This window comes from Nyctibius grandis, chromosome 32, assembly GCF_013368605.1.
Source record: "Nyctibius grandis isolate bNycGra1 chromosome 32, bNycGra1.pri, whole genome shotgun sequence".
In the NCBI taxonomy this organism is placed as follows: Eukaryota; Metazoa; Chordata; class Aves; order Nyctibiiformes; family Nyctibiidae; genus Nyctibius; species Nyctibius grandis.
The window spans coordinates 3,438,730-3,463,823 of record NC_090689.1 but is presented as its reverse complement, the minus strand read 5'-3'; the positions used below and the strand labels follow the sequence as shown (position 1 = coordinate 3,463,823).

The window sequence follows — 25,094 nt, the reverse complement described above, 5'->3', positions numbered from 1 at the left end:
TCTTTTTTCTAAATATATCTTATTTTGCCCTTTACCTACCCCCGTCCTTCAGTGGGTGAGGGTGCAAAACCAAGGGCAGGAAACCCTGCAGAAGTCACAAGCCAACCCAAGTGCCTGGTTCCAGGGAGGATGTTCCTCCAGGACCAGAGAACGAGCTAACTCTAGGCCCGGCAAACTGCTGCAGTTTCCCCCGAATCACTTGTGTGCCACAGCAGAGCACTCCATCGTTGCTCGGAGGTGAAGCTCTGCTTCCACGCGAGCAGACTCCGCGTGACACGTTACACAACAGCCCGGGCTGGTGCTGGCGGCTGTCGTGTCAGCCGCAGGACAGCTCTGGACATGATGCGCTCCAGGGCTAACATCCCCTCTCCCGTGCCTCGCGCCGTGGGGTTCACCCGTACTGGAGATGAGTTGGGAAAGGGCAATTCCCCTTGCAGCGGGAGCGGGCTGCGGAGGAGAGGGCATGCCCCTCCTCTGTGGGAGGGATGCTGGTCTCAGGGTATCGAGACCCACCAGCGTCTACCCTGTAGCCAAAATGCCTCTCCTCACCTGCAGCACTTTTGTGCTGGTGCATTTGACGTGCCCATTCCCCTTCTCATCTCCCCTCATAGAAACGACAGAGGACAGAGGCTGTCCACACTAGGCATGTCTGTCCTCACAGAAGTTCATTTGTAAATTCATATCGACCAAGGCAGCACAGCATTGATCTGTCTGCTTTACGTCCCAGCCAGCAGTGACATTGCTGGCGCTGAGAGGTTGCACTCACACTCCGAGAGGGCGGGCGTGAGGCTCCCCGCAGCTGGCCGGGGTGCGTGGGAGTCCCTGCCTCCCGCCTGCTCTGCTCCCCGCAGGGCAGCCGCAGGCCCCCAGCCCCGCAGGGCAGCGGCCCCTGCTCGGCAGCCTCATGCGAAGCCCTTGGTGTCTGCTGACACGCAGCTCATCAGAGAGCACCAGCCTGTTCTGTGAGCCTCTTTGGTAAGTTGTTAAAATAACAGCCTTGCAACGTCCCTGATCAGCTCAAAAATGCATTGATACCAGAAATATGCCCAGGAGTGAAACGTTTCTTCCTTTAACAGGGAGAGAACATGGCCCCACACAGAGGAGAACTCGATAACCACTTGGTACAGGATTAGTTTTCCCACCTGTCTTTTTAAACCAGCTAACTACTTTCACTCAGTCAGAAAATATCTGTTAAAACTGTTTTCCAGGTAAAACCATCCCTACTGGCGAGGAACGTCCCCGGCTCTGCTCACTTGTTGCAAGTCTGACCCTTCTAAGCTATGTGAGCGTGAGCTGCGGCTGTACAGTTCTCCAGCACAGTGAGGCCTTGGCGACACACATTGCAAGCTGGCTCGAGTCCATCCTTAATCTTTGGGCCCTGCTTCTACTTTCATGTGAGTGTCTGGCTGCAGATCTGTGCTTTCTGCACAGTGGGGACTCCTGCTTTCAGCGCTGAGGATATTCGGTTTCAGCCCTGCGAGGACGCGTACTCTCTCGCATGCAGCAGCAGAATTGTTAGAAGTCTTTAATTAAGTCCGTGAACTCTGCCAGTGCAGCAGATGCCTCCATTAACTGCTCAGCCACAGGCATTTTGCAAAACAGTAAAGAATGGGAGTGCACCAAAGGAGAGAATTGCTTTAGCTTTGATCAGCATCCCCGGCAGCACTGGGCCTTCAAAGGGAGGCAAAAAGCTCCCTGCCTTATGGCGTGCTGAGAAGCGCTGTCCTGCAGCGCGTGTCCGAATTGCACGGGGCACTGGAGTCTTGTCAGAAGCACCTACACCCCTTTCTGTAACCCATAGTTCACCTCCCTTCCCTTTCCTTCTTTTTAACAGAAAGTTACAGCCCAGGCTGGGGCTGAGAGCAGCTCTGGAGGTGAAACAGCAGTGGAGAGGGCGGGCTTCGTGCCAGCAGGTAGAAGCAGCAGTTCTCCTTGGGCCAGGGGTCTCGTGGGAGCTGAGCTGCATGTCCTGTTTGCTGCTGGTGGGCTCCAGGGAACAGGAGGACACCAGGACAGTGTCAAAGAAACACCTGATTTTGCAGTCAGTTTCTCCTCTGCTTGCAAACAACTGACCAAGGTCCTGAATGTCTGCAGAATTCAGTGGGATTTCGGCAAACCACAGGCAGGTAAGCCTTGAGCAGGGGCTCAGAAAGCTCACTTCCCAGTGCAGTTAACCCTGGAGGCAGTTAAAATCTCCAGGCCTGTGAAGCTCCCTCAGTCCTGATGACCAGTGCCCAGGAAGGCTCAAAGCCACCTGCTTGACGCAGCCGGGCACCCACCTCCTGCCCAGTTAGGCTGAGTTTGAAGGGCCCTGTCCTTGAGACATGGTGTAAACCTCCCTGCCACCCTCAGCCAGCTCTGCTAGCTTTTGTCCCAGCGATCAAAACCAGCCCCAGAAACATCCCTTCAGCCTGGTGAAAAGCTCTTCCTCAAGCCGTGGGCAACCCACCTGCTGAGGGGGAGAACTTGTAGCCCCTGCTTGCACATCCCAGGAGGCAAGGGCATAAGCTGGCACGCAGCCGTGTGTGCCCGGGGCTCACCTGGCACTGGGATGCTGCAAGAGGGAGTGAAAGACTGCCCGGGCCCACGTAAGGACAGGAAGGGCAGCAGCAGCGCAGGCATGTGCGTTGCATTGAAAGGAGCCGGGTGTCCCGCGGGTGAGCATCCAGCCCTCCCCATCCGCCAGGCAAAGCGCTCATCCCTGCTCCGAGCAACAGGGGAGGGTGCAGTTCAGAAGGGACCAGCAGGACCATTTTATTCAGCCTCCATCATAACACAGGCCAGAGGTTTCCCCAACGAGCCCTGCACCATCCTGCCGGTTAAACTCCATCCTCCAGCGCCTTTGCGGGGCAGGGGGCTGTGGGTGTGCAGGTGGGGAGTGTTGTGTAAATGCATATGGCAAATGGGTTTGGCTGCCTGACCAGGGGACAGGGCAGTGCACGGGGTGGGAGCTGCTCACCTGTACGGGTGTTTTGGTGGGTCTCAGCCTTGTGCCTGGCTCAGTGTGAGCAGTGAAGCGTCCTGGGGCCAGCAGCGCTGCAGGGAGCTGGTCTGTGCTGCAAGCCAGGGATGATGGTCAGAGGTGGTTCAGAGTCTCAGTGCAACTCTCTGCTCTGCAGTTATGCCCCACAACCCTTGTTTTGACCCACAAAGCACATAGCTGATCACAGCCATACACCTGCATCTGGCTTGGTCTGAAGCTCTTTTTGTTGGCAAGAAGCAAATGAGGGTGTACAGCATGGGGACCCCTCTGGGATCTCTCCCAAGGACAGACCCCAAAGGAACTGTCTGGGAATATTCTGGAGAACACAGAAAAACGAGGAGTATTTGATGACTTCTGACAAAGAGCTATTGAATATTGTACAGAGATAAGTGACTATGAAAACAACCAGTTTGATTTCTGTTCTAACAGAAAGCTGACTTCAGCTCTCTTAGGACTGAGCAGAGGGGCAATAAAAACACAATTTACTTCCAAACAGGGAAACAAGCCCACCACTACACTTACAAAACCAAATAATGTAGCCAGAGCTCAAGATAAATCCAAACTTTAACTTTGGCCTAAAGATACAATTGTTGGAAAATAACACCACGCTTTCATATAATTATTAACCAAAATTATATCTACTGATTGTTTTACAGATTGGAAGACAAAGTTTATTGGTGTTTTTAAAATCGCTGCATACTCAGAAGTGTTTTTAGCTGATGAGACAACTAAGAATAAGTAGCATGAAGAAATGAGCACTAAACAAGAACTGCCTGTGCCACGGGCCACCACACTGCAAGCAGCTCAGTCTCCTGCTCCATCGACTTTGGTGCTGCAGGGACAATCTGTGTCCACCTGTCTCATAAAACAGCCAAGAGCCACAGACGTGGCGTGCTCCAGAGCACTGGCACCTGATCACGTAATCGAGCCTGCGTGTCTCCAGCTTGCACACCTTGAAGGCTGCCGTCCAGATGCGAGGGTGCCTGGATCCCACTTAACAAGCCTGGTGGGGTCCACGGAGGAGGCAGAGGCATGAGGGGGATGCTCCGGGGAGCTGGCTGGCCCAGGAGCGCCTGGCACCGTGGCCCGCTGGCATCGCTCATCACTGCTGGGAGCCAGGACCGGTGACTGGTCACGCACGTGAGCTCCTGCCGCTGCGAGATGCCTTTGAAAATGAGTTAAATCTCATAACGGGTCACTTAGGGCAGGCGCCCCGCGGCAGAGCGGCTGTGCCCAGCGCAGCACCGCCGCGCAGGGGGTCCCCGGAGGGGACCCGACCCCGGCCACCCGCCCTCGGCACGCCGCCTCCGCCACCGAAGCGGCTCTGCCCCCGGCTCCCCCCGCACCCCCGGCTCCGGGCGGCGGGCGGTGCTAGGGCCGGGCGGCAGCGGGGAGGAGCCGGCGGGGCGGGCGGCCGGGCCCTGCCCGCGGCGCTGCCCCCCGCGGCGCTGGGCGGGCGGGCGCTCCCCGCTGCGGCTGGGCGCCTTCTCCTCCTCCTCCTCCATCTCCTCCTCCTCCATCACCTCCTCCTCCTGGCCGCTGCGGCGCGGGGGCTGCGGGCGGAGCGGCGGCGCCATGAGCGGGGCGGCGGCGGCGGCGAAGAGCGAGAAGCTGGACGAGGCTCAGGCGCTGGCCCGCAGCTGCGCGGGCAGACCCGACTTCCAGCCCTGCGACGGGCTCTCCCTCTGTGCCACCCACAGCCACGGCCGCTGCTTCCGCCTCCACTGGTGCTGCCACCTGGGATGGTGCCACTGTGAGTGAGCGAGCCGCTCCGGACGAGCCCCGGGGCCGAGGTGCCGCGGTGGGACCCCGCACCTGAGGGCTGCTCCCGGAGGGGCGGGCGGTGCTGGGGAGGGGGGGGGGGGCGGGCTGGGGGCCACGCACCCCTCGGAGCCGGGGGACAGGCGAAGGGTGGGTGGGCTGCTCGGGGCGCTGGCTGCTGCCTTCGCACCCCGCTGCCGCTGGTCCTTTTCCCCGGAGGAAGCGTTCCCCGGCTACTTCATTCTCAGTTCTAATGATTTTCTTCTTGCAGGCATCCATTCCGTCTTAAAATCTTCTGAGTAGAGAAGTAACCGCTTTAGGATATCCCTAGCAGATATTACTGTGCCAAAATCCAGTGTTGATCCAACTCTGTTGCAGAGGTGCCCGACGACTTTAATATCTGTGTTCAAGATACTGATGTGTATAATCATGGAGGCTGGGATTGAACTGTGGTTGTCCAAACACAGTTTGATGAATAATTAATCACGTAGAGCCTTGAAGAGCAGGCGTTTCAAACAGCGTGTCAGCAGGAGGTCAGGAAATGGGGATGGAGATGGGTACTTAGGTCGTGTTGCGTTTTGGAGATCTTAAAGCCTGGATGGTCGGGGTTAAAGCTGGACACTTGTGTGAGGGTTGCTTGGTGCTGCTGCTGATGTCCCTCGACTCCTGACCTCCCATTCTCCTTTTCAGTCTGTCGCCGTCTCCCCTTGTAATTTAAACTCCTGTGTGGATTCCCCCACGCACACACTTTTTGCACATTTTGCTTAATGGGAGAAAGGCTGTGCCTAGAAAGCCACCTTTTATTTGGGTGAGAGCTTCTATGTGAATTAAACACTCATTTTAGGAGTTTCGCTTTGATTTGGGGTTTGTTTGAAATCAGTTCAGAACAATGTTGTTTTCCTGCCTGTGCCCTGACACGAGTACTGTGTGGTGGCACAACAGGCTACAGGAGAAGGTGCCACGGTCACCTGCTGCACAGCGACAGGGATGTCCCATTGGCTTTTCATCAATGACACAAAGGCCCTCAAGTTATGACCTACATATATGCTGCTTTTCCAAAATTTCTGTGGCCTCAGTTATTTGTGGCTGGCATCAAGATACATGAGCTTATAAACATTCTGGAGGAGAGGGTCAGAGCTCAAAATGGTGTCTATAAACTGGGGACGTCACCTGAAATCAGCTGGGGCTGGTCCCGGGAAGGGGGAGTCGAATGCAGGGCAGGGAACACCTGGAGAAGTGACATTGTGGAGAAGGATCGGGGGATGCGGACGGATGGCAAACCGAGCGTGCGTCAGCGGCGGGAGGCCTTTGCGGCAGAAAATCCAAACCCAGAACCCGCGCCTTCACTTGGGGATGCATTAACAGGAGCTTTGCAAGCGTGCAATTTAATTAGTCCCTTCAGCTCAGTAACGATGCAACCAGACTGAGGGGCTTAGTTTTGAGCGTTGCGCTTTAAAAAGCCGGAGGAGAATCGGGGAGGTTCTGCAGGAGGTCACAGTGGTTGGCTTAGGAAATATGATGTACAGGGGGTGCAAAAGCAAAGGGGTTGCTTGGGCTGTAGAAGATCGATGGAGGGAGGGGAGAGGAGCTTTGCAAAGTGCCTTGCACAGAAAGCTGTGTTCTACTCCTCCACACAGACTTGGAGGATAACCAGTTACCACTGACCTGGAGCAAGGGAAGTTGAGGTTTGGATGTTAGAAAACATTTTAACTAGGAAGAGAAATGAAGTGAGGGAGCAGGTACTTGAGAAGGTGAGGGATCACGTTCCCTGAAGGCCTTTAGGGAAGGCTTAGGCTGGTGTCTCTTAGGAGTGACACAGAGCTGATTCCCTCTTGGAAGGACCACTTGAGATCTCATCCTTAGCTTCCCTGTAGCAATCATAGGATTTAAAAATAATTATAGCTTTTGTAAGAAGCACAAATTTTCTTCTTAATTCCCCCTTAACAGCCAAGGAAACTTTGAGATATATTTGCCCCATGCAACTATGATTTTAAATGCAGGAAGTCACGTACCTCATTTTCTTGTTTAATCTTCTGGAAGCCGTGAAGAAGCGCGCTCCCTTCTTGCTCCCTTATTTCCTAATGCAAATTGCAGCGCTAACGATCTCTTTGTATCCTGCTCCTGCAGAATGAGTTGAGTTGGACTTAAAAGGGGTAAGAATGAGGCCTATAATGGAAAATTGTGCAGAGGTCAGAGATGTAATTAAACAGTGTTGGAATTATCTTCCGTAAACGCAGTGCTGCAAAATACTGAGTTGGGAATCCTCAGAGGGTTCTTGAAAGTGTTTTTCTGTGACTGTTAAGAGCTGTAGGGGGGTACAGGAAGCTCTCCGTCAATTAAAATGGCCTTTGAAGTGTTATTTTCCATCAGTCCAAGGTCCTGGAGAATGTCAACTCGGTTAAAGTGCACTTACACTGAAAAATGACAAAAACCTCCCCACCGCTACAATGAGTAGATTGTCTCCTCATGTGTATTCAGGATCACATCTGCTTACTTCGGTGACAGAAGCAATTTAGCGTTGCAGAGCCACTTGGCTATAGAAGTAATAATTGAGCAAGAACCTAGTCTGAATTCCCCAAAGCCATTTCTGTTGGCACGCTCTGAAGTGAGTAGTATTTAAGCGCTCTCTTTACCTCCGATGTTTCTCTGTCCGTAAAATGGCAATAATAGCTGGCAGGCGCGATCACAGAGACTGTTTAGCGTACCCAGACAGCTCTGAGAACCTCTGTACGACTTCTGTGTCTAAGCCTGAGAGTTTATTTCGGGTCATTTTCAGTCTGCTTTGGGTTTGGTGGGGAGCAGATTTCCCTGTGAGATGGGAGGTGGTTCTCTAACGTGCCCCTGTGCCTGGGGAGCTCTGAACCCAAATCAAACCTCCGTAAGCAGGCGCATGCAAAACGTGCAGCACCAATGGGCTTGGGGAGGGTGCAGATGGGAGGGCTGGTGGGGTGCCTTGGGTGCCACTGGAGACGCCTGGCTCTGTGGGCATCGGGGGTCCGGGGGAGCAGGCAGCACCTCGTAGCCTGCAGCCGTAGATGCCCACAACACCCTTCCCCTGCATGCTGCCACACATCTGTGCGCCTGCACGTGGGAGCGGGATGAGGGCTCAAGCCTTTGGAGTCCTCTTCCCTGCAGGGAAGAAGGTGTTGGCCCAAGAGGTGTTGTGACCTCAGCCCCTATGTTTGTCCCGTAACCCATTTCTCTCGCTTGTGTTGCACCCTTTCAGTCTACCCCTGCGGGCATTCCCCTTGCCAGGGTGACAGCCCCCTGTTCACTATCCTCCCCTCCAACAGCCTTGTGGGATTCTGTTATTAGATGCAGGTCAAGAGCCTTAAATTGCTCAGATCAGCTTTTTCCAGAGTCAGAGAAAACACGTACCAGAGGCAGGTCTGCAGCACGGTGCCCGCCTTCCTTTCCTCACCTCGGGATTTCCGCCGCCGCTCTGATTTGCGCTGACGCTGTCTGTGAGGCTGCGGGGTGGTACCTGCCTCTGTCAGAAGGGATCAGATCCTGGGGGTTACGTCTGGCCAGGCAGCAGCACTTCAACTGTGGTTTACTAATTTTACTTCCTAAGAATTAACTCACTGGGGAAAGCACCACACTTGATACAAGACTGGCTTCATCCCTGGACAGTGCAAAAATAGGGTATTCTGTTGCAACTCTGTTCATTTTTTAATCTGAATATCTTGCGTTATGTTAAACACCTTGCAAAGTTCTCAGTACATTATGTTGCAGTTATCAAAAATACCTTATAACAGTTTCACAGCGGTTGTATCAATGCAGAGTAACTGTGCCACCTTGTACCAGCCTTTCTAGGATTTATTTTTTTGCCCCAGTGCAGCATCAAAAAAGCAAGCTTTTAGTTACTTAAAGCCTCTTGCCTACCTTACATTGAAGAACTGATGCGGCAAATAAATTTCAGTTCTCCCACTTTGGCGAGATGCAGCTGTTTGGACCGTTTGCAAGGAAACAAACCGAGCATGGTGGAAGCTGTGAGGCCTCCTTTGGTGGTCAGAAAGGGAAACCAGTTGCCAGGCTCACATAAGTAAAAAGATTGTGGGGGCAGGATTGGCTTTAAAAACACAAATGCTCCACCGCCCTTGCGTGTTGGTGAGTGGTGTGGAACCCTTGCAGGTGTGCCTTGAAATAGCTTCCTGCTCCCCGGTGTGCATCACGTAGTCGTGGGACTGGTACCTGAGTTTGGATCCAGACCTGGCAGTTTCTGCACGAGCTCGGGCAAGCTTGGCAGGAAACCCAAGAAACTCTCGTTCCTCGGCCAAGAGGAGAAAATGGGTTGATATGGTGGGTGGCACGCCAGGAAGGGCACGTGTTTTCTGGGTCGTTTTGGGGAGAAGGACTTCTCTGATTTTGGCCGTGCCAGCACATGTTCTGGGGACGCGGAGTCAGAGTATATTTACACTTCTTGTTCGTCTGCCTGCTGAGCAGAGACCAGGGTTTCTCTCCGCTCCGTCGCCTCGTCGCTGTATCTGTCCTGCGGGTGTCTGGTCCCCGGCGGTGGGCCAGCCGGTCGCAGCTCTGGCTCTGCGGTCGGTCTCTGCTGGGTGCTTGGGCGGGGAGGGGCGATCATCCATCTCCCACAGCTGCTGCCAGGGAATGGAGCAGATCAGTACATCACTTGCACCTGTGTGTACTCTGAGCAGATACTTGCTTCTTACATTTTTCTCTAGGTGAAATGCCAGTGTTCTATATCATTTTTAAATAAAAACATTTGCTTTCTGTCCCACAAAAGTGGTGAAAGCTCTCTGTCAAGGCCACCCTTGATTATACCTCTTCCAGAGTGAAAGATGTGGTGGCGTGTGTCGTGTGGCATCTCCTGCCTGGCCCCCGGCAGCGTACCCACCCCGGCCCCGCGCCCCAGGTGCTGGTATCTTCCCTGGCTGCGCAGTGATGTGTGCAGCATATAAGTAGCTCCGTGCACACGAGTAGCATTTCCGTGGTGTCTCCTCTCGAGCGACAGAAGCTATCAGCAGGGGCTCTGACAATCTTTGGAGCCCGGGTAATTATGCACACTCCAGTCTGCCTGTGAGCGCCGTCAGCAGGGAATCAGCAGCCTTCCTTTCCTGTACCAGACCCCTGGTAAGGGAGCTCGATGGCCACTGAAGGTATTCAAGGGCGCTGTGACAGAGCTTAGGGGTCTAAAGAGGAGCTGTGTCCCCCTGCCCACCTGCTTCCTTTGGTCCCTCCATGTTAGGGAAGCGGCTGCAGCCCTGGAGGGGATCCCAAAATAAGCCCCGGGGTGCTCTGCAGCGTTGCGTACATCGTAGATCTCCAAAAGCCTCGCTTTCCTTCTGCTGGGCTTTCTTTGCGCTGGTTTTAGTGGCCAGGAAACTGCCGCATCCAGGAGAGAGCACAAGGGCAGCAGTGTGCCAGCGCTTTATGTGTTATCTTGAGTTACCCTGTGCCTGCGAAAGGTGTGGCAGACCAGAGCTTACTGGAAGGACCCAGCCAGGCACCAGTGATGGCAACTTGAATTTCCAGCAGTGCTGCTCCACAGGGCAAAACTGCATCGTGAGGGCTGATTTCTTGGATAAACGTGAAAAGGGAGCTGTGACATGCTTATGTTTTACATTCTGACACTCAATATTTGGAGTAGCTCGCCCATTTTTCTTTGTGGAAAACTCTGAAGAGGAGTGGAGCAGTGGGCTAGGAGCTCTGGGGCTGGGTGTTCTCTGAAAACACGGCTTGTCTTGGTGGGAGGATGATTAAAATCCTAGGAGAAATAGGCATTTTTTTGTTTGCTTTTGCTGTGAAAAGGATTTGAACATCCATCCAGTTTAAGGCCACGTATGTGGACAAAAATGTTTGCGCAGAAGCAAGGCATTATGCTGAGCACCAGGCAAGAGCCACAGAAAGGTGCATTTTTCAGCTTGGAAAACACTTTTAATGAGGATTTGCTGCCTGTGGCTGTGCAAGATCTCCTCTTCACCTGTGTTTTGAAGAGCTGTGATGTTCGAGCTTCATTTCACTAAGCTGTACACAATGAAAGGAAGAATGTCAGCATAATATATTCTGAAGTGTAACTCCAAGGGAAAACCAGTTTTTATGAGTGCACCCTTCTGGACCTGGATTGCAGTTTTTTGCTCTGGTTTTAGTTCTAATCTGTAAATCACAGTATGAATGTACTATTGCTGCTGCGTTTCAGAAAGAGAACCCACCTGGGTAGATTCCCCAAACCCCGTGGGAACATCAGCGCCTTTGAAAGACCCTGCTAGCATTCATTTTCAAATCCTTACTGCAACACAGACTTATGTTTAGAGACATGCATGTTCTGTTATTATTATTATGCACAAACCCCTGATACCACTTCACAGGATCAGACCATGGGAAAAGCTTTGAATTCAAGTTACTCACTGTAAGTACATCTTGTAGGACTAACTCTTCTATACCTCGTACAGGATTGAATAGAAACCACTGCACTTCTTTCTCCCAAAGTCCTGAGAAAAAGAGGCCTTGTGCACCAAAACGTTTTCTGCCAGCCAAAAACTCATTCTTTGTCATGCATGACAGTGAGCCTGTGTTTTGTAATCTGTCCGTCCGTCTGAGGAGCGTGATTCACAAAGGATTACATCTGCTTGCCCAGAACCCAGTGATCTGCTGGAAGGAGCCTCTGAGAGCCACAGATAAACAACACCTCACCTCTGTAGCTGCTGGAAGGGTTAACGTGCTGTTTCCATGAAGCCTGCTCGGGACCAGCCTGAAATGAGAGGCTGTGGATGTTTCCTACCGGAAGCGAGGACTTCCGAAGGGTCCCGTCAGCTTTTGGCGCAGATGTCTGTGAGTTCAGGACATTCTGAATGGCTTCGTGGTGAAGGCTGAGCTTCTGCCCCTGCTCAGAGGTCCCCCTCCTGGTAAAAGGCTTCAGGCACTTATCTCACTGCAGAGTAACAGCTCGAAGATAAAATCTTCACTGGAGCTACAGTGGCTGTGGCTTCCTTCCTGGACTCTGCAAGTCAGGAAACCTGTTTGATTCTCCAAACGTGCTTACTCCGAGTGCCTAAATGCAGAAGTGTATGACTGCACTGCCCTCTAATACATTATCCTTACTCTGGGGGGGGCTGATGGATGTTTCATGTGTCTTAAACCTCAGCCCATGGTCACATCCATGCATTTCCCTATGACAAACCGAGTCACGAGATTGTCACCTTCATGGTTTCCATCCTGCAGGTCCGCAGAGCTGCGTGCTCAGGTTTGCTGGGAGCACTGAAGAGGGCTTTCAGGTGGTTGGCACAGGACCTCACAGTTCTGTGCTCATCAAGCGTAGGGTTTGTCACTGCTCATGTTGATGCAACAAGCAGAGCTGGGCTTGCAGAGAAGGGACATGTCGGGGGGGTTTATGTAATGGCTCTCAATTTAGCCAACGCTGCTTTACACTTCATGACTCACTCCAAGCCTTGGTAACTTAGTTCTGCACATTGATAAGGCTAGACCAGAAATTTTTGTTTCTGTAAAGGACAAAAAGCAAAATGCTTTACTCACAAACCCTGTAAGATGTTCCCAAGTGATAGCTGTGACAGTGTGGGCTTAGCTGTTGATGCATTGCACGAGCTTATACTAATGTGAAAAGCTGGCTGACAGGAGACTGGATTCCAGGTAGTGTGTATATATATGTATATCTCTCTCTCTCTCTCTCTGCAGATAAAGTGACCCTGGTTTAGTGCGTTGTGGTTTTTATTCCAGCACTTTCATGAATTTATCTGTCCACAAGATACAGAGAATGTTTTCATAATGGCTTTGATTCTTCCACTAATCAATTTTTATGTAGTGCCGGATCACAGAATTCAAGAAGCGCAGTTGGTGCAATTTAGAGAGGTTTTTGCCAATAGTTGAGTATCTTCACATAGATGAAAGTCAAAAACCTACTGGGAAAGTAAAATCTGATTGCTTGGCAACTGGGCCTTGTTTTTAATCTACCCATACTTTAATTTAGGCAACGTAACAGTTGGAATTTATATATAACCTATGTTGTAAAACAGTTTCAACGAGAGGCATACATTTGTATTCTTGTTCTCACGGGTGGCTGCGGAGCTTGAGAGCCCACACGTGTGCTCTCAACACTGCTTGTTTTGCTGGTGTGCTCGCACCCAGCCCTGAAGGTTCTCCCTGCTGTGCCCAGCTCTGCTGTCGTCCGTCTCGCTGCTGGACACGTGATGCCGGGGCTGGAGGACACCTGCGGCCGTTTCAGGGAGGGTGCTTGGCTGCTTCACGCTTCCTCCTGTGGTGGTTGGTTTTCAGTGCCTTGCTGATCCTGAGCCACATTCCAGGTGTTTGTACTCACTCACAAGTGCCACTTGTCCCTGGGGAAAGGCTTGGATACCTTCAGGTGTCCCAGGGTGGCCTGAGCAGCTCTCGCAGTCTTTGGCAGCCCACCAGCATGACCCCAGCTGTAGGCAGGGCAGGCAAAAGGGGACACTCACCTTTTCCTTTGTTTTTCCTACCCTGTGCCACTAGACCTCAGCGATCCCCAGCTGCTGCTGTGGGATCTCGGCTCTCTTGGTGTGAAACCCAGGGCGATGCTTTTACCTCTCTGCCAGCATTCGCTTACCGTGCCCCAGCAGCAAGCGCTGAGTTTGCTCCCACCTGCCTTGTCCAGCTGCTCTGAGCTGTTTGTCCGCCGTGGCACTGTGTGACGTGGTGGCCCACGTCCTCCGCCTCTGATGTGGTGTTTGGTCTTTTATTCTTTCATGCAGAGCATTACTGATCCCCCAGCCCTCCAAGTGAAGGGGTGGTACCCACACCTGCGCACATCAGCTCCGCACGGTGACATATTTTGGGTGTAAGCAGGGAGAGCTGTCCTTTAAGTTCTCCAGAAATGGGCTCTGTAGAGGCTTGTCATAGAAATACGAAGATGGGTTGGTATGAAGCATGAATGGAAATGTGTGTAGATAGGCACACGAGCTGTTCTGCTTATTTGAGAATTCACAGGAGAACATTCCCATTGCATAGAGGGGCTGATGGGTGCTGCCCTGCAGCATGTACCACGCACCTGGAAGGCGACTGTACCCTGCCTCTCTAGTGCCTCTGGTTTCTCCATACCAGGAAAGTCCTTCGTTTTCTAGGTTTTCTGACACTGCTCTGTGCTTATCCTTCTGTGTTACCGTATCAGCACGCTGACGGGCTGCATGAAGACGATGGGATGCTGAAGCTTGAGCAGATGGTGCACAGGGATGAGTTTATAGAATAAATATTTAGCACTAAGCCATTTTTTGCTATTTTTCTGTACTGAATTTAAAAAACATCTAGTGGAAGTCAGGGATAGAGTTTTTCAGGGTAATGTGCAAAGAGTGGCTGTTCCGCCCCTTTGGGGGTAGCTTTGTCAAGGGATGTTGGAAGGCAAATACCCTTGGGTTCAGAGCTCGGGTCATGATGCCAGCGCTTAGCTGCTGTGCTCGTGCTAAGCCGGGCTGGTGGAGGAACCCGAGACCATCACACTTTTCATGCCTGCACTGTGATGGGTTCTCTTGTAACCCCGCGTGGGGCTGTGCCAGGGCTGGGGTTAGTAGTACTGTGATACGAGTGGCATTTCTCACAGGTAAGGAGCTCCTTTCAGAGATGTTCATTGCTTTTTTGGGTGTCGATGTTCTGTTCCCTTACCACGGTCAGTAAGCAAATTTGGCCCTTTTAAGAGGTTTTATGGCTGCATGAAACATTTCTCAAGCCTCCAGGGTTGCTTTTTCTTTAAGGCTGGTAAATCCATGTAAGAAATGAGAGGAAAGAGCAGCGATGACAGGAGGAAGCTCCAGGGTCTGTTTGCATTTGAGAGTTACCTGCTCTTCAGTGGACATGCCCTGAAAGGCTTAGACAGCTCACAGCTTGTGCAATCGCGATCCTTTTTGTATTTAAAAAAAATCAAGACAAATGGGCATTAAAATACAAATCTGATGAAGAAAAACTTTCTGATTTTTTTTTCCCCTCTCTTGGTTTCCTGGGAAAAGCTTATGGCTCATCGTCAGGGCTGTCACGGCTGTCTGTCCCTATACAGCGATGCGAGGGACCACCTCTCCTTCACGTGAGAAGAGAATCGGCAGCTGTACGAAATCCCTGCTGGGGGAGCCACTGTAGAAACCTTGCTAGAGCAGGTCTGTCCTGTGCTCGGATGAGGTCGGGAATGGGACGGCTTTGTTAGTGCTGTGGTGTGGGTGCTTCTGTGAGAAGGTGCTGTCTGTGATGACACCCTTCAGTTAGGTCGGAGCCTGCACACAGTTCCTGGTTCACGTCCAGACTGCCAAGGGCCTGTTGCATGACTTCTTTTTCTTTCCTGGTGGTGTTGGGGTAACTGGTGTTCCTTTGCACAGTTGCCCTGTTCACTTTAGAGTCTCTTTTTCCACCCCTTAGTGTGCTTTCTATCTATGCCGAGAGGTGTGCTGGATGCTCTGTTTGCATTTCTAGCACTAGAAATTTGTTTGAACAATCTCAGGGCTTTTCATAGTTCTTTGGAAGAAGCACAGGGCGAAAACATCACTTGCATTAAGGTGTTGCATATCTTCATGAGGCTTCTTCAACGATGACAAGCATTTTGGCTATGCTTCGTTATAGCCACCAATGTCACAGTCCAGCTCTACTCGAGCTTGTACTGTAAAGCTGATGGTGCCTCAGTGTCCTGAAATGATTTTCTTTTCCTCTAGTGGATTTTTCCGTGTCTCACGTTCCCGGCACAGCCCAGGGTGTTTTGCTACGACACGATGACTGTTCCGTCCGATACAAAGAAATGGGAACTGGGTCAGCAGTGGTTTCTTTACATGTGCCATCTGCAAATATACTCAGTGTTTCTCCTTCCATTTGTTCTCGCCCCTCTGCAAAAGCTATTACTGTGCTCTGAGCAAAGTGTAATTTGAGGCTATTATAGTCCTTAGTGAATATTTATGGTTAGGCCAGGCTTTGTTTGCAAGGGTTTGTCGTCGCAAGCTGTGCATGGAACCGGAGCGAGGAAGGAGGAGGAAGGCCAGAGGCAATCACTTTGCCTGCTGTTGCAGCTTGTGGGGTTGGAAGGCAGTGTCCCCGTGTAGGGGCTCAGACCAGCATCACGCTTTCAGGTGACCCTTCTACTCTGCTGAATGCTTCTCAAAAAAAGTGTGGTGAGTACCTCAAGCAGGCTTAGGGTGCTGAGGGCCCTTCAATATACACCTCCAGACTGTGCGCAGCGAGCTTTGCTTTAGTCTGTAAAGGAGGAAAACCCTCTGTCTGCCCCAGCGTTCTGCTTTGGCCGTGGTGAAACGACACACGGTTCCTTCCCGTGCACGGGCTGGGACCGAGCACGGGCCAGGCTGGTACGGCAGAGGTGTCTGCTGCCTGTGGCACCCACCGCCCGGGGGTCTTGGAAACGAGCTGGGTGTTCGACAGTTAATACATGGTCCTTGGCTACTGTGACAGTCCAGGCAGCAACACGCTACTCCAAGTTGTAGCTGCCATCACCTGTGCGACAGCTTCATCTAGACGTCAGAGGGGTGTGCATCCAGTCGGCTCTCCCTAAAGAGACAGGCCTGGCTCTCCGGCCACGCTGGTGAGATACGAAACAAGTCCTGCTAGAAGAACGCTTAGTAGTTCTCCATCTTTTGCTACGGAGAAAGGCAGTGCTTGAGAAGCTGATCTCCAAGGTTTCCCGACACAGAGAGATATGGAAGAGCCCCCGTGTTGTTGTGAACTCTCCCTGGACTAATGCCGAATCCCTCCAAGATAATGCTGTCTCCTGTTACACACGCATTGTGAATACTTGCTTTGCCTTCAACTCTTCAAAGCTGTGCAGTATTTAATTAGAATTTTTTTGTAAATGTTCTTCATAGTGGGACCGATTTCCCTCCCATGTAAGCTGATTATTTTTGGCAGGGTTGTGTGTGGCAATAAGAGAGTCTTGCATGGCTGGAGCGAGAATCCCGGCTGACTTTGCCACCAAAGATCACTGGTGCCGTTACAAAGGTGTAGGTTCAAGCAGAAACAAGTCACCAGCCCTTAACAAGCAGCTCTGTGCTGTTAAACCACGGACACCGACTGCACACACCCTCTGCATCCCCCTGTTCCCAGGGAACACCCAGCTGCCTCCACGGCAGCTCCCGTGCTTTGCCTTACCACTGCGGTCACTGCTTCAGCCTCTCTGAACCGTACGGCACAGCCAAAGGCTCTGATGTCTCCGGTGAGATCGGAGCCGGTTCCCCTCCGGCACACCTCGGCTCGGTGCTCCCACCGCAGGCGTTCAGCCAGCTCGGGGGCGTGGGAGCAGCTCCTGGGCTGTACCGGTTCAGCTGGGCCAGGTTATGGTGAAACAGCGTACGGCCGGCAGGGCTGCGTTAACCTTGCTGGTTTTTGGAGAGTAGATGGCAGATTGGAGGGTGTGGAAATCTTTGCCCAAGCAGCTGCAGGGGGAAGAATACATAGGAAAAAAGCTTTTATGTTTCAATTAAAACAAGTCTAGATGCCTTGCATGCAAGCAAATATTACACAGTATTTACCACTGACTTAAGACTCGTAAGAGCCACAACTGAAGAGCCACAGCAATCTCCTATTGTTTTCTGAAGTGCGTTGCAATTCTTGTTGCTGTTTGTTAGAAAAAAACCTTCAAGGTAGCGTTTTGAGACAGTAAAACTTGAGAACTTGTTATGAGAAACCTCACTGCTGAAAGATGGATTTATCCTTTTTTTTTTTTAATGTGCCAAGCACGCTAATGAGTGTCAGAGGTAAACTAGAATGCGAGGACAAAGGGAAGTGGAGAATAAAATGTTTAAGCAGCACCTCTGCTTATTTCATGGTTAAGTTATTTTGTGTTAGCCATGGAAATTACTGCTGTGTGTCTCTCTGCTGAGGATGCATGCAGACTGCTCAATTAGCAAAAAATCAAAAAGAAATCACGTCGCAGCTTGCTTCTAAAGGCTTATCTTTGGTTTTTGTAAGCAGGAGACACCATAATACAGCTTCCCATCAATCGAGCACATAGTTCTGGTAATCAATGTCACAAACAGACTTTATATTATATATTATATGGAAGTGTGCATCTACTTTTGCGGATAAAAAATTTTCCAAGTTGCATGAGTTTGCTGGAGATCTGCAGGTCATGATCTAGCTCACTGCTCTGCTGGGTTCTGCCTTCACCTGCCGGGAGGTGGTGTGGAGCCAAGGCATTGTGAACAGCACACATCCGATTTGGCACTAAAAATCACATTTCTGTGAGCAGAGCAGCAGGGAGGTGAGCACTGCCCAGCCCTCACCTCCTTGGACGCGTTTGGAATAGCTGTTTTGCAGATAGATGAGCGTGGGCTTTGCGATGCGCTGATTCTCTGGAGGATTTGTTTTTTAGGCTTTCACAAGTTGGATAATGAAGAAATGGAAAAACAATCGGTCCTTTTAGCTGTGCACAAACTGCTGTCACTGTGTGACTGGATCAAAGAGGCGCAGTGTTCGTGGCGGAGAACACGTAGCAGCAGGCAGGGTGGGTACGGGTGCAGGCTCTCAGCTGTGGCACACAGTGACGTGTGGCCCACGTCCCTACGGCTGAAGTCGCTCGTTGTCTCGCATTTCATCGTATCATCTCTTAGCATATGGCTGTCAGGGGTAATTGGGACTTATCATGAGAATAATTTTGGCAGAGCCCAGTTTCACACATTTCCTGTTCAACACCCAGGAGAGGAGCAGGCTCTTGCTTCCCCCAAGCCCTTTTGCCGCGGCGGTGGAACGGCAGAGCCAGAACTGCGACGCTTCTCCACAGCGGCTATTACAGTGCTCAAGAGCTTCCCAAACTTCTGCTGCAGTTGGGTTTTTTGGACAAAACCCCACGCGTTAGGGCACGTGCAGTATTTTTCCTTCCCTGAATTACTGTCTTCTGCGTAGGCAGCGGTGGCAAGCGACCCAGGAAACAGCTTGCGCTGCAGTGTCTAGTCTGGCATCTGTATTTGTGCAAAACAGGGTAATTTACAGGAGCATCCATCACCGCAGCTCAGTTGCAGAGTTCTTCAGCTGACTTGGTCGACATAAATAGGCAATAAATTACGTGCTAGAGTATTAAAAGGAATGTATCAGAATAGGTGCTCAAAACACTATTTTATCATAGGCTCTTGCCAGCTGTTTAAAGTCAGCAAAAATATTGCTGTTTATTTCAGTGGGAGTTCGATCAGACCGAGATGTAGTGTAAGAGAACTTCAGGACTTGTGCTTTTGGGGTAACTTTCTGTGAAAAAGACATCCCTGCTGATCCTGCAAGCTGCACTGGGGAGGTGCAATCTTATTTTTCAATTCCTGCATTTTGTTTTCATAGGCTGCATCACCTCGGATGCGTTGCCATGCGTTACGTAGGGTAAGGAGCTGTGACTGAGGCTGTAAGCACAGCTTTGTCCAGGAGCCTCTCCGACAGTCCCAGCATCCCTTACAGAGGGACCTGATCATGGCTGTAAAACAGAAGTTTAATCTATCAAAAACAAACAAACCCGGCCCTGAAATTAGCTGAAACTTAACACATTTGTACCAGAAATCTAAAGAGATGTAGAAATGAGTTCATGTAGAAAACTCTCTTTTTTTTTTTTTTTCTGTTGGGCGATTCCTGCTTTGCCCTGGCAGCGCTTGTCCTTGGGACGTGAGGAGATGCTTTCAGCCAATGTAGGGTCACACAAACAGATCTGAAACCCTCTGTTAATAGAACAGCCGCTGTTTCCTCCTACCCTGAAATTAGTGCCAGCGGGGCAGTTTTGAAACGCGCAGAGAATTACCACGTGCTGCTGCAATGGCAGAACAACCCGCTGAGCTCCCAGGTAACACCTCATCTCCCCGTGCCACCACTTTTGGGAAAAAAAAAAAAGGCAAACTGATGAATCTTTGATTCCTTTCAATGTCCGTGGTATAAGCTACCTTGGCTTAAATGCCCTGCTTTTCCTCTCCCGATGTCCCTCAGCCTTCTGCCAGCACGTGGTGGCTATTAAGTGGAAAAATACAGTCCTGTTGTGCAGATACCCTTTTTTGTTGATCCCATTAAATCTTCACCAGGGCCTTCACTGGACACTTCAAATAGAAGTGGCACAAAATAAGAGTTGAAAAAATTTTTTTCACTAGGATCTGTTTTTTGTCAGTGGTTGTCAATGGTACGGAATAGGACCCCACACAGAAGCATCCCAAATATATGGATAAATACAGCGTTGGGGTTTCAGGCAAGGGTGGGTTGATCCCAAGTAGGCTGCGTTTCAGTTTGTGAGCTGAATTTTAGCAGACACTATCCCCACCAGCAGCATGCTAATTGGTCATCTGCTTGATGAGCGCATCTGCATCACCTTGCAAGGCAGCAGCATGTTTAACGTTCACTAATTTGAAAGAAGGATTTCTGGAGAAGAGCGGATGGCAGGAAGCCACGGGCTGTGAAGGTACGGTCTGCCCACCTGCCCCGGGGAAGTCGTGTCAGCAAGACCTGAAAAATGCCAGAGAAACCCCATCCCTCAGCGACTGCCAGAGCCGAAATATCCGTGCTGCTGCTCAAAGGGCACCGGAGGAGTCAGAGCTCTGCTCTGCCTGCGGTTGAAGTGTTCAGTTGTTTGCTGCTAGTGCTTAATTCCTCTGAGGCACAGCAAGGTTAGAAAGTAGACCACGGTACATTAAAAAGATGGCAAGTGGAGAGGATGTCTTCGCATTTTCTGCCATCCAGCCGTGATCAAACAGGAGGGAAAAGAGCTTGTTTTATTGCCACTGAGCTATTCCAGGGGCTCTGTTAACCCTTCCACAGATCGTAGGAGAAAAGTGCTTGGTGAGGTATTGGAGGGGAGCTGGTCAGGTCTAGGCACAAAACGTTCTTTTCCCTGGCTGCTCTCGCTCTGCCTCGGCTGGCTGTTCTCTCCCATGGCTTTTCTCTTCTGTGTGCCTGGTGCTCGCTCCTCTGAGCCCACTTTCTGCGTCCACTAGCCTCGCGCTGTGCCTCTCCCACGCTCCAGCGCTCCCCTCGGCTCTTCTTTCGGCTCCGTTCTCCCTGTCCTGTGGCGATGGGGCCTCAAAGTCCCGGCAGAGGAGCGTGGCCTCATTCCCCACGAGCCGTTTCCCATCCGACACCCACAGCACGAAGAGCCTTCCCCAGCGCTCGAGAGTTCCCCCGGTGACAGCCCGTGCGTGGGTCTGGGGTTCAGAGCCCCCGAACACCCCAGAGCTGGGATCTCTCAGCCCTTCCCATCGCAGTCAGAGCTCATCCTGCGGCAGGGAGGGATCCCCAGGCTGAGGATGGGCAGCAAAACAGCCCTTCAGCGCCTCGGTACCTTGCCTGCCTTCGCAAAGCAGCACTTGCAACGCACGCGTCGAAACCCTTCAGAGAGCCCCGCTACTCACGACTCTTCTGGCAATTTGTGCTTTCGTAGCGTATGAACCCCTGGGGAGACATGAATCTTTCAGAGGCTTCATGCAGATAAAATGCAGCATTTTACAGGCTTAGGCATAGCCTCAGGTTTCTCAGTTTTCCCTAACAAAGTACTGATTTTCTGCCCTTTTATTTATTTCTTTTAGTCAAGATTTTCAGTTCACACTTGGTTCAGCTCTATATAACCAACATAATCCTATTTTCTTACTACTTAACCAGATAATCAAGATGCCACAAGCATTTTTATGGCTTGGGATTTCCCTTATTTTCTGCCTTAAAATTCTAATTGCAGTCATGTATGAACCTCTGGTTTGTAATAGAGAAAAACACGATTTAGTCCCCAGAAAAAAAAAAGAACGTGGAAACGCATGCAGGGAGACATTGTAATTTGGAATAATAATAATAATTCAATAAAATTTAGATCATTGTAGTGAAGATGTAAGCTAGAACTGCTCTGTTTAGTGGAAAAAAAAGAAGTGTCAGAGCATCTTTTTGGTTTTCTTGCCCCTAGCAAGGGGTGCAGGCAGGCGTGCTGTCTGTCCCCCTTATCAGCTATGGAGTTGTGCCCCTGGAGTTAATTTTCTCGAGTTAGCGACGTCCTACAGCTGCCTTCAAGCAGGGGCAGGGAGAGGAGCAGGACTGGGGAGGGAAGGTGATGCTTACCTACCGTATGGAGCATCAGAGAGTCCGTACCAGGAGGGGACCGAACACCTTGAGGCCACTGCAGACAGAGCGGCTGCTGACCACAGGGAACCGTTGGGTATTGCCAACGGCCAAGGACAAGTGTTGTGTCATCAGCTTGTATCTAACTTAACGATAACCACCTTTAAACGCCGCTTTTGTGTTTGCCCCCCAGGTAAATACGTCTATCAGCCCATGACGCCCGTGGAGCAGCTTCCCAGCACCGAAATACCCGTCCGCCCGCGGGAGGCCCCCAACACCATCCAGATCTCCGTTTCGCTCACCGAACACTTCCTCAAGTTCGCGCCCGTCTTCCAGCCCCCTCTGCCCCCCGACTCCCCGCAGTTCTGCACCATCGCAGACCTCTTCATTGACAACTACCGCGTGAAATGCATCAATGGGAAGATGTGCTACGTGCAGAGGCAGCCTCCCCCCGCGCCCCACAAGGCGAAGCCCGAGGAAGCCCCCGTTCGCAACGCCTTAATCACGAAAGAGAGCAATACACCAAAACCAGAGCACTGCTCGTCCCCTTCCAGCTCCGAGGACTCCGGGATCAATGCGGTGGGGGTTCACTACGTGGAGTCGTGTGACGAGGACACGGAGGGGGTGGCCGAGCTAAGTTCAGAGGAAGATTACAGCCCGGATAGCAGCTGGGAACCAGACGAATGCCCGCTCTTGTCACCCTCGCAGTGCGAAATGGAAGTGATTGAGACTATAGAAACCACTGTGTGATCCGACCAGCTGGTATCAGATCAGTCCAGTAATGTTGCTTTTGTAGTATTTATATTTTCTGTTTTTTTTCTGACAATCCCTTTTTTCCAGTGCACTTGATATTTCAGATTCCTTATGGGAGCACGGTCACAGGACTGGCATACTGGTGAACTAGCAGCAGCCTGAGCAATTTTAACGTGTTCTCAGCCTGATCAGATCTCCCACGTCTGCACGTAAGGTAGTGATAAATCTTAAGACTTTTATAGCTGAAATAGGCCCTTTTCTCGGTCTGGGTTACATCACATACTACTTCTCGTACAAGGATGTGCCACTCGAGATGGTTCCATCTGTCAGGACGACCGCAGCGGGCCTTCAAAGCACAGAGGGTGAGCTGGTGCGGCACCAAAACCGAGTTGCCCTTATTCTTTCTCAAACAGCTACGTGAGGCGCGGCGACAAGAGGCTCTTCCCGTCTCTGTCCTTGCGCGTTGTCCATCCTTTTCTCTAGCGCCGGTGCGACCCTTCTCGAAGGCTCTTGGCACCTCTCTTCCAGCGGGTTGGTAGGGCAGGCTAGAGAATGCACAAAGTGCCTCCAACTTTTCTCCAGGCTATGCACCAAGCGTCTGCTGAGTGAGGTCAGGCTCTGAGATCTCCTGAGAAGGCGACTGCTGCTCCGGAGGGGGATCGGTCACCTGGATCCAGCTGGTCCTTTTTCTTTACGTGGATCTTGGGAAGGGGATCTGGCTTTTGCAGCTCGGCAGGAGGGGGAGCAGGCAGAGATGAAGCACAGCCATCTAACCAATACCACACTAGACTGGGGTGTAAAGCGATAGGTGAAGGAAGCGACTACCTCCAAGCACACGAAATCCACCCTCGGCTTTGCCTGCTGCTTCCTCCCGGGTTGTCTGGTGCCGGACACACGCACTCAGGACCAAACGGCCTCAGGGCCTGCATTTGCCTGAAGAATAACAAAATTAAAAAAAAAAAGTTCATCAGCCACACCACTGTGTCAGCAGAGCTTGGGGATAGCGCGGAGGTACCGGTGGGAGGTGGCCCACGGGCTCGCTAGTGCGTGTGCTTGTTAAAATCCAGCCCGAGGTCATTCTTGGAGAGGGGAAGCTGCGGCTCCTGCTCCTTCGCACCCAGCTGGAGGGCGGGTTCGGACCAGGGGGTTCCTCGAAGAGCTGGGCAGAGCGAGCCGTCTCGCCGGTGGTTTGGTTTCAGCCCTGCTTGACGGAGCACAAGTGTCGTTCTCAGAAGATTTCAGTCGGCTCGAGCCAGTTGGAGTCAGTAATAACTGTGTTTCCAACAGCGTTACTGAATTTCTTTGTGTATTTGCTGTTTACGTTCCACAAGTCGTCGGTGACTCTACGGCGGTATAAACGTGTACAGTTTAGTGGTTGGTACTAGGTTCTAGTCCGTGTTATGGGGTGGCTCATCCCTCTCACTGTACCCTGACAATGTGTTACTGATTTTATACACTTTGTAATCGGTATCTTTAGGAAGCGTTTAGGCAGCAGTGTGTGTGTGTGTGTGCACATGCGCGTGTGCTAGGAGTTTACCCTACGTGGTTATAAAGTAACGCTGTACTTTTTAGACTAACACTTTCAGACACAAATACTAGGTTTTATAGTTTTGATGACTTACATGAAGCGCAATGCTTGTTAAATGAGGAACCTGGGCCATTGCATGAAGAGATACCCTCTCACAAGGCACCTGAAAATACTCTGGGTTTCTGAGGGCATTTAAAAAGGCCGTAGTAAAACTAAATAGGATTTATTTATTTTTTAAGGGTGGGGTTGTCTTTCTTGGTTAACTAAGGTTTCTAACAACGTTTTAGTGTCTCTCAACCATTCAGACACATTCCATAGGTAGAAGGAAGCATTATGTATAAACCTACAAGCATTTATTCATATTTAACCTTTCAATTGTAATCTGCGGGGAGAGCTGAAACAGCTCACGCCGGTGCCTGCCCTGCCTGAGCTCGCTTCCCAGGGGCGGCTTCTCCTTCCCGGGAGGACGGGGTGGGCTGGCAGCCACATCCTCCCCAGGGACACGTGGCACCGGGGCCTTTCCCCCAGCCAGGGAAGGTCATCAGGACCCTCTGACTTGGCACGAGCTCACCTTGTTGGCAAGCAGGCGGGAGGTGCTGCCTCCGGCTGCGTGGGGACGCCAGCCATGAGTGCAGTGAAATTCAGTTGGGTGTTTATGGCCAAGGCTTACCGTGAGGTCCTGTGGTCTTGCAGGTTCATATCACTGTCGTCAGGATACGTTCTTTCTTAACTGTAAGTAATTAGCAATATTCACAAGCTGTGAGTGTCTCCTACCCAGGATTTGTTCAGATGTCTTAAGCACAATAAGGTGCCTCTTCCTTCTGGCGTAGTACCCGTGAAGCGGTGGCGGAGCAGCCTGGCGTGGGACAGGGCTAGCTGGGGAGAGCGTTTTGGCAGCCAGCGCAGCAGCAGGCTCCTCGCTGCGCTCCCATCGCGTGCCCCAGCTCACAAACACGCTCCTCGCAGAAACGCGGTTCCTTTCCTTTGCACAAACGCCGGTGCAGTCACGCTGTAAGAGACGTGCCCCGGGCTCGTTGCTCTGCTCTGCCAGGGAGAGGTGTGTATATTTCCTCTTTAATAAAA

At 51.4% G+C, this 25,094-nt stretch overlaps 1 protein-coding gene across 1 annotated transcript; it reads left to right on the top strand.

Annotated features, from left to right (window-relative positions):
* The first annotated feature begins 4,558 nt into the window (after positions 1-4,558).
* Positions 4,559-25,094, top strand: C32H3orf70 (chromosome 32 C3orf70 homolog). The gene is made up of 2 exons (XM_068421146.1): positions 4,559-4,736; positions 21,924-25,094. Exons 1-2 carry the CDS (start codon positions 4,559-4,561, stop codon positions 22,478-22,480), a joined length of 735 nt encoding a protein of 244 aa, XP_068277247.1. The 3' UTR covers positions 22,481-25,094.